The sequence below is a fragment of the Lepidochelys kempii genome, chromosome 5 (genome assembly GCF_965140265.1).
Source record: "Lepidochelys kempii isolate rLepKem1 chromosome 5, rLepKem1.hap2, whole genome shotgun sequence".
Lineage (NCBI taxonomy): Eukaryota > Metazoa > Chordata > Testudines > Cheloniidae > Lepidochelys > Lepidochelys kempii.
In genome coordinates this window covers 5,275,218-5,290,237 of record NC_133260.1, presented here as the reverse complement: position 1 = coordinate 5,290,237, position 15,020 = coordinate 5,275,218, and the positions used below count along the sequence as shown (strand labels likewise).

Sequence of the window (15,020 nt, the reverse complement as noted above, 5' to 3'; positions counted from 1 at the left end):
CAGGTGCGATTTGGCCCTCCTGGTATCATTCCTACATGCCCGAGCAATATTTTTATACTCTTCCCTGGTCATATGTCCAACCTTCCACTTCTTGTAAGCTTCTTTTTTATGTTTAAGATCCGCTAGGATTTCACCATTAAGCCAAGCTGGTCGCCTGCCATATTTACTATTCTTTCGACTCATTGGGATGGTTTGTCCCTGTAACCTCAACAGGGATTCCTTGAAATACAGCCAGCTCTCCTGGACTCCTTTCCCCTTCAAGTTAGTCCCCCAGGGGATCCTGGCCATCCGTTTCCTGAGGGAGTCGAAGTCTGCTTTCCTGAAGTCCAGGGTCCGTATCCTGCTGCTTACCTTTCTTCCCTGCGTCAGGATCCTGAACTCAACCAACTCATGGTCACTGCCTCCCAGATTCCCATCCACTTTTGCTTCCCCCACTAATTCTACCCGGTTTGTGAGCAGCAGGTCAAGAAAAGCGCGCCCCCTAGTTGGCTCCTCTAGCACTTGCGCCAGGAAATTGTCCCCTACGCTTTCCAAAAACTTCCTGGATTGTCTATGCACTGCTGTATTGCTCTCCCAGCAGATATCAGGAAAATTAAAGTCACCCATGAGAATCAGGGCATGCGATCTAGTAGTTTCCGTGAGCTGCTGGAAGAAAGCCTCATCTACCTCATCCCCCCTGGTCCGGTGGTCTATAGCAGACTCCCACCACTACATCACTCTTGTTGCACACACTTCTAAACTTAATCCAGAGACACTCAGGTTTTTCTACAGTTTCGTATTTGAGGGAACTAGATTCAAGCAGTAACATGGACTTGGAAACTCTTCTGGAAGAAGGTAACTATTTGATCTATAGGGCAAAGACTTGAAGGGGAGAGGCAAGGAGAGAAGGTAATGCCACTGAGTGGAGAAAAGCTGGAATTGCAGCTCTTGGAGAGCGGGGAAGGGAGGGAGGCAGGCATTTAGACCTTGCCTACATGTAGAAATTGTACTGGTTTAGCTAAAGACTGTTTTTAAACTGACTTAGTTAAACTGGTACAATTCCCTGTGTAGACACTCTTGCTTCAACTTTGTTTAAATCTGTTGCTTATTAACTTAACCTAAATTGAAGTACGCCTAGTTTAAACCAAACCAAGCATCAACAGCAGTTTGCACCAGTCTAAACCAGTCTGAAAGTACATCTTACCGCCATGCCTCCACTACAGAGTCTATTTTGGCATAGCCCCTTATTGCAGATGCAGTGTACACCGGCAGAAGAGTTCAGCCAGCACGGTAATACCACCTCCCTGAACAACATTAGCAACAACGTAAACAACATTTAAGTTTTAAATGTAGATCTGGTTTAACTTAGGCCTGGGCAACTTCCTCATATTGATAAACCCTTAGTATAACTAACATTAGAACAAGACAAGTAAAAGCTCCTAATTTGTCCAAGATTGGTAAGAAATTAGGAGCTTCCCCCCCTCAAAAGGAAATAAGTAGTCACCTGTCCAGTGCTCTAACTTCATAAACCTTGCCTCTGCTATGAAACTTTTCAACCTTTAAATCAAGGTTTTGGGCAAGTGTCTTACAGACACTGCTGGAGTCTATTCAGACACATTCTAGGGAAACTGACTTAGAGTAGGAAGCAGCCTTAACTGATAGGTTAACTATTAAAATTTAGCATAAATACACGAGAGAGGCAACCTTTGATAGCGTGTGCTCTGCTTTCCAAAGATGAAAGTACCCATCCAGGGACACAGCTCCTAGCTCCTAGGAGAAGAAAAACAGTTAGCTTCCAGATGATACATCTCCTTACAAATAAATTTCAATAAAAAGCAGCTGTTTAAAGGCTACTTTAGTGACTTGAGTTGAACATATAAATGAATGCTACCTGGAACTGTTGATGAATTTGTACAAGATAAGTCTTAACTGCACGTTGATTTCAGTGGAACACAAGAGCACAAAAGGTACAGTGGGGAAGGACCAGAAGTGAACTGGAAAGCCTACAACCAAACGGTAGCTTAGCCAATGTAAGAACTTTGTTCGATCAAGTGACCAACCCTTAGTAAATGCACTACAAGTTAGCATTAGCAATTCTCAGCACCAGCACCTAAAGCAATATGGGACAATAAATATTAAGTAAGATTGCATGTATGCATTTTCACAAAAACTGCTGCATCACAGAGAGAGTCTTTTAGAAGCCATCTCCTCCTCCCTAACAATTGGTATCAATTAGTTTGCAAGATCCAGTTTCACATTTTTACAGTTTGACAAATACCAAAAACAAGCTCTGCCAACAAAAAATGTTGAGTTGTCTAATGTTATATCTTCGGAGTCAAATCAGTTGAATGCTCATTAGCTGGCCACTGGCAGACATGCACTGATCAATAACAACACTACTGACAGGCACATGGTGAGGGAATTTATACACCAGTTAAGAGTGGGGAAAGGATTACCACCAGTGAGCATGGTCCAAACTGGTCTAGTATTTTGCCTATTGTATTTATTGTATAGACACATTCCATAGGCCAAAGAGCTTAAAATCAGAAAACCCACAGGAAAACTCTTCCTTCCAGAAGTAAATTTTATGTTTGCTCCAGTCCCTATCTGTTTGTTAATGGCGGAGACAAAAGAAGCAGACAAAGAACAGTATCAGAGAAGGGGAAGACAAAAGAATCAGCAAGCAAAACATAACGCAAATGCAGGTTTGCTGTTAATTTACTAAAGTGATTCCAGTCGAATTTTGTATCCAATTTTACAAACTGAAAGGTTGCAATTTTTCACTCCTCAGGTTCCCTGTTTCTATCTTACTGACCTTGTTCTTATTGTTGAATGCCAGTGCTCGGACTTTACAGTTATCTGGATTGGTGTTCTCCTTGGGGATATCTTTCAGTGCCCTGTGTGTTATGTGAGCATAGACAGGGACTCGAGAGAGGTTGTGCCTGGCATCGCTTTTAGTCAGCACATCCTCTGTCACCTCCCAGAGACCCATCGAGCCATCCCGGGAACCTGAATAGAAAGGACATAGCAGCATGTGTTAGGCACACAAAATCTCCCTGTTGAAGATGGAACTTCAGTCAAGCAAATAAGACGTGGCCCTAACAAGGGAACAATAAAGTGCTGTTAGTTTAATCTAGCTGAACACATTGTTGGTCCGTAAGTATTAATAAAGACTAATAAAAGTATGATATTTGAAAGCATTCAAATTTAGACAGATAATTGGGCTCATTAAAACTTGCCAATGGCTACATACATTTTAAAGCACCTAAGTCAATCGAGCTATTCTGAGATCTACGAGCAGTAAACAGGAGCATCAAACTGGAGCTATCATCTTCAGAGAACACACACAACTAGCAGCCACTTAGAGGTGACTGGAACAGCAAGGTCTAGCCTACGTAGTTGCACTGGTTTAACTAAAGGTGCATTTTCAAATTGGGTTAATTAAACCAGTGGAAAAACCCTGGATGAACACTCAAGTAGGTTTAAACTTGGCTTTCATTGGTTTAACTTGCAGTGTATTTACAGGTGCAAACTAAACAAACATCAGTTTTAAACAAACATAAGTGTTTAAAACAATGCAAGCCACTGTTTGACTAAACCTGTTTTTAAACTAATTTTGGTTAAACCAGTGCATCTTGTGTGTTTAGACAGCCCTGAACGTGTCCAGGAACTCAGATGGCAAGAGACTGAGCAAGCAGAATCTTCAGACGAGCAACTATTTTATTTCTCTCTATTGGGTCTGCAGACACCAGTCAGCAAGAGCATCCTTCCTATGGTCTCTGATGACACTAGACAAGAGTGGATAAAATCAGGTTTTTTTTAAATTACAAAAAAATCCATTTTGTAAAAAAATTTTATTTAAATTATATCAAGTTTTTCTTTTAAAAAACTAACCTGCTTAAAATGAAGTCTGAATTTAATACAAAATATGTTAAGGCCTAAATTTATTACAATCTCTTAAAACATTTTAAAAAAAGTGCTGAATCCATGAACCTCTATCAAAAAATTGCAGTTAAATGCTGCTTTCCTGTACAGAAAAAGAATCAGGGAAAAAACACCTAACTTTTGAGGTCAAGCTTTATAAATAGGGCACAATAAATCATATACTGTATTAGGAGTTTGATCCTGTGTGTGACACAGGGGCTGTGCCACTCGGTGCCAGAGAGTGGCAAAGTCATCACAGGTGTTGGGACCCAGCCTAGGGCTCCAGGAGACACCATCAGATATCTCAACATGATCATCGCCTGAGCTCATCAGGGTGGTGCCATATTCCTATTTTACAGCTTCTCCCCTATCTGAGGTAAGATTGGCTGAGTTCTCAAATTATGAATATCTATGACTCCACCCACCATGGAAACTTTCTCTCCAGCTCTTGGAAAAACCCTGATCTGCCCACTAACTACCACGCCCTTGCCTTCTTGGCACATCAAGTAAATGGCCTTGTCCTGTCTCCTTGCCCTGTCTCCTTGCACTACAAGCAAACAGAAATTCATTAATTTCTCGACTGCTTCCCTCAGCTTCTAAACAAATAAAATACTGCAGTACAAAAGGCGTGTGGGTTACTCAAGCAGAAATCTTAGTTTGTTGTTGTTTTGTATTTCTGAGGGCAATGCAGGGGGAGGAGAGGGGAAGGGAGTTATGTAACAAGGAAGGAGGACGAGAGTACACAACCAGAAAGGAGCAACAATGGCGTCAAAGCAAGACACCGTGGGAAGAAGGGACAACATTCTTCAGAGTGCAGCCTGTAGCACTGATTTCAACATCTGGGAACTGGAGAAAAACTGCCATGGCGGCAGGCTGTAAAACAGACTCCGTATAGGAATATTTTTCAATAAATTCCTGTACCTCTGGGTAAAAAAGGAACACATGCCAAATGTAAACAATGCAAGGAAGAGATGCAAGGCCTGATTGTTAGAATGAAACCTTATGAAAAATGCTCCTCAAAAGGCAATGACTGAAAGTGATATGGACATGTCTGAATATGGATCAGCTGGGCAGTAAACTGATTTTGACACCATTCTTACGGACTGTCTACCATGCTAATAAAGGATAAGACTGATTATTGCCATGTATGTGTGTTTTGGGTGGACTACTGATGAATTTCAAAACATAACTGTATGTTAATTTGTTGTGGGAATATTTATCAATTACCTTTTTACTATTAACGTGTTTTTACTATTAACTGGGGGGGAGGGATAGCTCAGTGGTTTGAGCATTGGCCTGCTAAACCCAGGGTTGTGAGTTCAATCCTTGAGGGGGCCATTTAGGGATCTGGGGCAACAATTGGGGATTGGTCCTGCTTTGAGCAGGGGGTTGGACTAGATGACCTCCTGAGGTCCCTTCCAACCCTGATATTCTATGATTCTACGATTATTGCTGGACTTTAGAGATGATTTTAATTGCTCAATATAATCAAACATCCTAGGTGAAGATTTCCTTTTTAAAAGTTTTATTCGGCATGTATGAATTTTAATATTTAAAAAGTTTTTCAAGCTGTTTGGTATATTGCTAGAAATAACTTACTATTTAATTAATTTTCCCTACAAAACTGGGTTTAGAATAAATTATATAATTTCAACAGTGGTACAAAGAGCCGCAGTAGGAGGAATCTTTCATTTACAACCTTTTTAATTTTTTTTTAAGGTAGCTGAGTAACACTCAGTGAGAGTGTAACTTGTGTTTACCATTTGGTTTTAGGGTCCAGCTTAGACATTAAAGGTTATGGATGTCCATCGTCTGCAATGTCTGCAACTTCAGAGTCAACTGCTGGTGTCACCGGCAGTGCTGCAACTCAGCTACATCACACAGTAAGTCACCTGTATCAGAAAGACTTTTTTCATCATCCAGAAAAGCTTATGGATGAGTTTGTGATCAGGACCAGCCAAACTCCATAGGTGAAAAAGTTGCTCAGTTATTTATGCTGAAGAAGATACTGCTGTGACTTGGGCATCTAATAATCATCCATCAATAATGAGAGACAAGGTAGGGACGAAATATCTTTTATTAGACCAACTTCTATTCATGGGAGAGACAAGCTCTGCGTGGCTTGAAAGCTTGTTTCTCTCTCTCTCCAACAGAAGCTGGTCCAATAAAAGCTACTACTTCATCTACCTTGTCTCTCTAATATCTTGGGACCAACACGGCTACAACTAAAATAATGTCAGAGTGGGAGGTGAACCATTCAAAGCAGTACTTGTTTGCTGATGTTTTAAATAAAGTCACACCACTGAGCTGGTAGAAGTCACTAGCTAAGCACCAGAGTTTGTTGAAGTGCTATAGACTGGCTTTCAGCAGCAGTAGCTCCTCTGCAGGCACAGAAAGTCCAAATGAAGAAAATATTCTAATTCATTCAAAATTGAGAAATTGACCAGGAAGTGAAAAAGCAGGAAAACTTGTCTCTCTCTTCCAGTCTATGAATCAGAACAAGGGATGAGATGTACTAATTTTAAAAGTTTGAATGACAGCTTAAATAATTTAAGAGACTGTTGTCTCGTGTTCAAGAGACTTAGGTGAGTAGAAACTTAAGCTCCAGTCACTTTCACTTAGTGAAATTTGAAAATTTTTCAAGGTGACCTGAAGAAATCAGTTTAATTCACTGACTATAGTTAATCCCTCAGTTTCTTTAGCTGTAAATGTGGAACATGTTTTGATAAGAGAAGTTTAGGTATCCAGAACATTTAAGATATTTTTATGGAACAAAACAAAGTTATATATGCTGTTGTGTTTAAATTCCAGATATCATCCTAATGCAATTTGACATAAATCAAGAAGTTAATTACCTAATAAATAGACAATATATGATCCACCATTTCTAACATAGTAAAAATGTACAATTAATAAAAATCTGAAAATATTCAGCTATACAATTGCATAAATAAATGTATTACATTATAGTGCACCCTCCTAAGTTGCAAAAAGATATACCAAATTAGCATAAAGGCTCTACTGACTTGGAAATTAACATGTTTTAATGATTATGCCAACCAGTAAGAATGCACCTTTCTTTAGAAAACAAGTACAAATGGAAAAATTTATTAAAACTGATGATTTAAATACAGGCTTTCCACTTGATAATTTAAATCATCATTTAAAACAGTTGATTTAAATTAGTCCAAGCTGACACTAGAGGAGCACAGTGAGTACAGGTCTGGAAGCAAGGAACAGAGTTCTTATTCCCAGCCCTGAGACCCAATCCCTCTGGACCTTGGACAACTCGCTTCCATCTGTGCTTCCACTTCTTTGCCTGTACAATATGTATAATAACTCCTGCACAGTGTTCATGTGTAAGACACTGTAAATTTTAAAGAAAATTCATAACAGCATTAATTGCAAAGTATGGAATTTCAGAGTTTGCATGGAATTAAGTTTACAAGTAAATACAATAAAATACATTCCATCGTTAAAATTGACTAAGTATTTTTTGTATTATGAAATTGCAGATATTTTCCTTTTTTAAAAAAACGTCAAAGATCACAGTTGGGGGAGCAGAAGGGAGTGTATTTTCGTGATTTCTATGCCCTCTGTTCATGTGTGTCTCCTTTGAAGCTTAAAAGAGCAAGTAAGGATCAGTATCCCTTGAAATTGTAGCCTTGAAATTGAAGCCTAACACTTCCTTTTTTATATTTAAAGCATAAAATGGATTCTGAGTCATCTGGACATGGCAGTATCCTCGCATGACATCAATGGCTTAACATATTTTGTCTTTTACCGTCAAATAAATCCCATCAGCTCCCACTAATGCTCATTACTGACCATCACAGTGAAGGGCTTCCCAATAACATTTTATGATACAAGTGTTCTACCACTCAATTAATTTCTATGATCATGGCTTTTAAATGGAGCATAATCTTACTTGTTATGGAGATTTAAAATTCAATAGCACCCCCATTAATTTCTAAACACCCTGATATGCTTTATAAAGAAGCTGTTCTTTTTATTACTGCAAACAGAGAAACATGTCACTGTATCTTGTTAAACTGTTTAGCCCTGAAGCTAAGGGGAGAATTCCATTTGTCACCCTAGGCTTATAAATATCATCTAGAGAATTATTCATCCTATCAGAAGCTCTTACCAAGGAAGAGCCTATTGTTCACCTATAATGAGAGACTTATTCTTCCTTCAAAGCTGCTTTAGGTCAAAAGAGATTTAGTTTTATGTCTATGAACTCCTTGAATAAGACACTCTACACACTTGGGTGGAGGTTGATCCTTGTATCTATCTAAACATTAGCAAAAACAAGTGACACAGAAAGTCAACCTTCCAGCCCTCTCTGGAGCAGGATACAAAAAGGCCTCCCCTGAGTCTTCACATGAGACATCAGAGGCTGGCAGGCCTCTAATCCCAAACTAGGGGAAGTGGCTAGCAACCTGACCTGACGTGGGACCAGTAGCTCCTTTCGCTGAGAGGGAAAGATGTTTAACCTGCCTCCCAGAAGGTGGTGTGAAATTTTGCCTTCATTTTTTTGACCTACATAGAGGCATGTGGTAACTCCTCCCCCAACTTTATTTCAAATATTTCTGCTTCTTGACTTTAATGGCAAAATATGATTAGTTTCATATTTGTAGGGTTTATTAATTCTCCTTCTGCATCGTTTTGTCCTTGGCATTTTCTGCACCAGGACCCACAGGTAAACAAGCTCTCCAGAACATACTTGGCAAGCTGACTAAAATTTTAAATACAGTACTTATGCTCGGATTTGTTGCCTTAGTGACATGTCCAGACAGCAGAACCTGCGTGTTACAGAGACACATGCCAAAGAGCCAAACTGAAGCGTCACATGGTGTAAGTGATGTGACAGGCTCTCTTCCCCTGAATGCACAACGATGAAGCTACGTGGGTGGGTAAAACAATCATGGGTAAAACAATCATGTACTAGGTTTCTTATTGCTCTGCTGTTCCCTTCTCTCTCTCCACCAAGCGTTCTCAGTAATATCTGTTTTTTTCTCCAACTTTACTAGCTTGTGTTTCTTGAGACACTTCCCATTGTGTGAACACTCTCCTCTCCCCTTCTCCCTCCCCCGCAATCTAGGCTCATTGAAGGCTGAGACCAATAGTAAAGGAAAGCTATAATCAGCTAGAAAGAAGTGTGAAAGCAGGACCAGTCCCTCTGCAAGACCAACGCAGTTCAGAGTTGACCAAAGATTGAAAATAAGCAGCTTTAAAAAGCACCACTGAGGCTGCAGGTGGTTTCGGGTGGAGCTGCACCCACAGTCAAGCCCAAATCTCCCTCTCTACGTACAGAGGAATGGTATCCAATATTTAATGACTACAAAAGAGATTTATTAAATTGTATTAAACCTTACCTACTAAAGGAGCGGAATCAAGTACTGCACCACATTGTTCAGTGTTGGAGAACATGTTCCTGGAGACTTCACATCTCCACAATCAAGATTTGCTTTACTTTATTTGTTTTCCAGTGACAACGTCTACAATAAGCACGGATATGCAGAAAATTTTGCGAGTGGGATACATTCTCTTCCCGATGCACACTAAGAACTAGGTTAGTGGGATTTAAAGGCACTCAGTATAACTACATGGGTGTGGAGGTCTGGGGTTATTTTTAAAGCACGATTTAATGATTTCATTGCATGTAAAGACATTTGCTGTCTCTAAAGAGTTTAGATACAGACCTGGTTGAGACACCATCCACATGCAATTACACACACACACACACACCCCCCTACCTTTTAGCCTCCAACTACACTTCAGGTTGAATCACGTCCATTCAGGGCTGTCATGGTTAGAGGTGCCCATGTTCTAATAAGGCTTTTTGTTTGTAGTGTGGCCAGTACAGCAGTTCTACAGCCATGCTGTACCATCCACACTAGAAACAAAATGCATTAGAAAAAGGATGCTCCTAGCTAGATCAGACAGCTTGGTGCTACCATGATTATATTTCAAGTGTAGCTTGTGGTTTTGTTTCACAAGGTTTAAACTGGAAGCATGAAAAAAAATTGGGCTTCACTGTTCCTCCATCAAATACCATCTCCCTGACACTCTGACCACCTCATCAGACAGCATGTACTTAAACAGTAGCACTTTGCAGTCTCTCCTTAAGACACAGACATTAAACAACCACTCTCTAAAAGGCTTACTCACTCTCTAAAAGATAAACTTACCAGAAACAGCCATAGTATCACTGATCCAGGCAATAGAAAATATCCAGTCTTTGTGTCCATCCTGAAGGGGGGTGGGGGGGAAGACAAATCAGCCTGTCAGATTTATCAGGGTGTTTATGTTACATACCAACTGCTAGCAAATGTGCAACTAGTCGTACAGTTTACCTTGAACAGGGAGTTTGGTTTTTTGTACAGCAACAAAAGGAAAGCCCTATTTAAAAAAAAAATAGACAATTGTGATGGCAACACCACAAAACTTGCAAATTTTAGTTTATTACCTTAAACTACTTTTAACTTACTTTTTGAAATAGATTTCAAATAGACAGTGGCCCTGTAACATCAGTGGTGAGTAAAGACGCCTCCTGATGAAGATTAAACTTCATTCAGTTCCAAAATTTAAGTTTGAAGAATCAGATGTTGCACTTAGATAGGTGCATCCCTTACTTTTGAAAAACAATCACATTTCCTGTGTATTTTCCTCATACACACATCACTACTATTGATGTAATCAATTGTGTTCTACATTTTATACGAAGAAGCTATTAAAAATAGTTATGTATTTACAACCCATGACACTGCAGCTCTGGAAAAATAGGTCAGGCTGGAAATATGGGTGTTCCACACACAATAATTACCCATGTAGTAAAGCTAGATAACTCAAGGGCTGCCCCTGTAGTCTGTTCACAGACCTGTGGGCCTGACACTCTTTTGACTTCAGTGGGAGTAATTCTGCGTAAGAGAGGTTGAGTCACAGTACTATGCAACTGAATAGCAAGGGACGTCCTAGAAACCTGAGAAGTAAAGCTGCTCTGCAGTTGGTTATCACCCTAAAACAGCTGTCACAGACATCATGACCTCAGCTGCTGTGACTCATTGATGCTCGTAAAGGTCCTGCCCAAGAACAAAGCTCTCAAAAAGACACTCCCTTTAGCTTTGTTTTTTAAGAAACTTTTCTAAAAGGTCATAAGATTTATTTATTTAATTAATTTATTTATTTAATGGAGCATGGTACAGTTTACATCATATGCAGGCAAGAGCTACAGAGTTAGCACTAACCCACAGAGCCCAATTCTGTCCTCAGAATCCATGTGCAAGTCTCACTGGCTTAGGGAAGAACTCATTGACGCCCCCCGACAGTATCATCTCACAACATAGTTTTTATGCTAAACAGCCTGGTTTATGCCTCAGTTTACTGTGTGTGAAATTTCAGTTTTCCGTTAGCAATTTAGGATGTTGCTAATTTCTAACTGAAGGGTAACACTTGTAGTCTCCAAAATGGGTCTGTTGGGGGATGTGGCTTACTAAGAAGCTCTTTCCACAGTGAAGCCTTTGCGAGAAGATTGCTTATTAAGGATAGAATCAAACCCCAGGATCAGCAGAGTAGACTCGTCCCTTGCACGGTTTGCCTGTTCACTCTTCCAGACTAAAAGGAAGATTTTTAAAGATGTGCACAGACCATATTAAACAGGGATGTGTGTCCATATCTCCAGTGCATTCACCGTGACACTTAAATTCTACACGAAGTGAGATTTCTGACCTTGGACACTTCACTGTAATACCTACTGAGTGACTCTGTACCTTGCCCAAATATGTTAACTTACGTCTCCCACACAGACAGGATCAAGTGTAGGCAGACGATAAATCGCAAGGCTGTTTGGATTGTCTCCTCCTGTAGCCAAGAGTGTCCTTGAAGGGTTCAGCTCAATTGCATGAATGCCACAGCCCTGCTGGTTTACCATATCAGGTTCTCGGTCTTTCAGAATAGGAATCTTCGTAATTTGACCCGTCTGGACATCTACCACAAACAGCTGAAAGACAGATGTACATGAAGTTGTAGAGACAGAGCCATTGAACCAAATTCACATCATAAGTTTGAAGAGAAACAAAATGGCAGGTCACTTGATCCACTCTTGATCCGAGTTATGACATTGTCAGTTCTCATAATGGTGCTTAAATTCAAAGCTAAGCCACAAAAATGTATGTTCAAAGAAATGCTACAAGTGTGATTAAAAGGGACAGAGTTAACTTTTTAGCATCTGATTTTAAGGTAACTTCTTAAGTCTTACCTGTAAGAACAGAAGTCTAACACTCAAGACAATAGTGTTAAGTTGACTGTTTCTTTAAATCCAAACATAGGACACTTAGGGTATGTCTACACTGCAATTAGACACCTGCACCTGGCCCATATGCCAGCTGGCTCGGGCTAAAGGGCTGTTGATTTGCAGAGTAGACTTTCAGGCTTGGGCTGCAGCCTGAGCTCTGGGACCCTCAAACCCAGGAGGGATAGCTCAGTGGTTTGAGCATTGGCCTGCTAAACCCAGGGTTGTGAGTTCAATCCTTGAGGGGGCCATTTGGGATCTGGGGCAAAAATTGGGGATTGGTCCTGCTTTGAGCAGGGGGTTGGACTAGATGACCTCCTGAGGTCCCTTCCAACCCTGATATTCTATGATTCTATGATCTACACTGCAATTCAACAGCCCCTTGGGCTTGCAGGGCTCAGGCTAAGTTAACTGTCCCTTTTCATCACACTTGTAGCATTTCTTTTAACATACCCTTAGTATCAAAGGCTTTTAAGAAGCTGAATTAACAAAATGGAAAAAGAACAGAAAAACGTTCTGAAATTATCACTTTGCCAGACACTTCTATAATGGGGTCAACACAACAATTTCTGGTGCTTAGAATAAAGTTTATATTTACATATCATTTCTTTGTCAGTTGCCTAGAAAACTAGTAATTCTTTTCCATTCCCTAATAAGCATCAAATGATAAACATTGAGTTAAACCCAAAACATTTAATATAATTGTAGATCTTACAGTTGCTATCCCACACATCTACGTAAGCCAGAGAAGTCCAACTCATTCTGTGGAGAGGGATGAAATCCATCTTTATTTACGATAGGAGAGTCTAGGACTGCATACTACTTTCAATACACAATGGAGGTCCCACTGTTACCAATGGGAATTTTGCACAGAAATCAGAGTAGAATACAGCCTTTACAGAATATCTGAACATTGCAACTTGTTCCGTATTTACGGTCCCATTCAGCACCACTCTCCCTAGGACTATGACTATTTCTTCCCTTTCCCCAAAGTATGGTCTCCCCCCCCTCATTCGTGTCCTACTTTCTTCCAGCAGGAACTCCCAGTTCCTATCCTCTTCTTTATTTCACCCATCAGCAATTAAATAAGTAGTGCAAAACCATGTGCAAGTGCTTTGAGGCACTCTAGTGGGATTAATGTGAGACAGTGCAGTTCACTCCACTCAGAGTAACTGAGTCAGAATGCCTGCAGACTCAGGAAAACAGCGTTGCATTAGTTACACCTGGTTAATTTTTGGAAGGTTTTCTTCACACCTGTGTGTTAGAAACATCTTTAAAAAATATAAAACCTTTGATTCTGTGGAATCTGAATATGCCACATGCATCACATCAATATACCATACAAGCAGCATTGGGCACCCGGGGCAGGCATTTGACACTGTAGGTGAACGTCTAAAAAACCGACACTAATGCAAAACCATTAGGGCCCCACCAAATATCTACAAGAGGGCTGAGAAACTAGCCCACACATATAAAAGGACTTGGAGAAACAATGTCAACGTTCATGGACACCCAATCCTTCTGCTTTAATTTTTTTGGTCTTCCATGCTTAACAGCATTCGCCTACAGCAAGCAACCAAACTAACATGTTTTAAGTTTCAATTTGTTGCTCATGCTATGAGCCTATGACAGTACACTACCCTCCTTCTGTGCCAGTCTGTTCTGTCAGTCCCGTTCTATGTTTCCGGTTCTCTTTCTCCCTCCCCAACATATTGCAGATGAAATCCCTTACTTCTACGACATATCACTGTTTTCTTAAATTCCACTGCAATTATAACAAAAAGATATTTAGCTGTGTTAAGGATTTGTACCTAAACCATAGACTATAAGCTCTTAGAGGTAGGCACCTCACAGAAACAGTCCCTAACACATTTCTGGATGATCTAAAAATAATTAAGTCAAAGAATAAAGCAACCAGAATACCTTGAGTTTAGCACGGTAACCAAGACCATTATGGGGGAGCAGGTGTGAAAAAGGGGAAGCGGTGGCCGATTTTCTATTCGCACTATCAAGTGCCTACAGGTCTTTCTGGTTTCACTACATTTGCTCATGATCTAGTAAGAATCACAGAATCATAGAAATGTAGGACTGGAAGGTATTAACAGGAGACTAAACGTGTCTCTGAACTGGCTTTAACATAGCCAATCAGACAGATGCCCTGCTGTCCAACAGTGCAAGAAGCAGGAAGGCAGAACCCGTGATCCTGTTACTGATTCATGCATTCAGAAGTACGAAATGTTTGGTTGCTTTAAATTCAGTATTTGTTTTTTAAACCCAGCACATTATGGCATCTAAACTGTAAGTCAGAAATGCCCTATTCCCCATCATTTGCTAAACGTCCCAAACACACCCAGAACATCAGTGTGACTGAAAATAAAAGTATGGATGCAAATGCTCTTCCAAGTGTCTATAGCAGTCTGGTCTCTACGATGGTTAAGAAAGTTCTGGAATGGCTACACTATACAACCCTAGTGGTTTTCCCTTCTTACCTCCACATCTTAAGCGAGGATGAGAACCCCTCCCTCAGTAACTCACCTTTGGGTGGAACTTTCATCCTGGTCTGGGGCTCAAAAACCACAACTCATGGGGCAAGCTTATGCTGACATGCTCAGCACTGGATAGCTGCCTATACCTGAAAGGTTAGTTATATAGATTTGTTTCTTTATTCTTTAACTTCTTCCATAAACTTATTAACTAGCAGCAAAGAGTGATTTATATCAATTGTCAGTATGCAGTAACATGGCATCCAAGCTTTAACCGGACAAAAGAATGCTTTGACAACTACCAGGAACCAGAGGATCACACCCTGATTTGTATCAAATGG

The 15,020-nt window shown here is 40.3% G+C and overlaps 1 protein-coding gene across 3 annotated transcripts in view; it reads right to left on the bottom strand.

Moving 5' to 3' along the window:
• The window catches only part of DCAF12 (DDB1 and CUL4 associated factor 12), a 47,633-nt gene that overhangs the window by 19,504 nt on the left and 13,109 nt on the right, over positions 1-15,020 (bottom strand). For 2 of the 3 annotated variants that reach the window (XM_073343386.1, XM_073343387.1), the window contains 4 exons: positions 11,699-11,905; positions 10,098-10,158; positions 2,795-2,988; positions 1,684-1,749 (listed from right to left, as the gene is read on the bottom strand). In XM_073343386.1, the coding sequence (XP_073199487.1) occupies positions 1,684-1,749; positions 2,795-2,988; positions 10,098-10,158; positions 11,699-11,905 (528 nt within the window). The remainder of the gene's footprint in view (positions 1-1,683; positions 1,750-2,794; positions 2,989-10,097; positions 10,159-11,698; positions 11,906-15,020) is intronic. The other variant, XM_073343388.1, reaches the window with a different exon arrangement.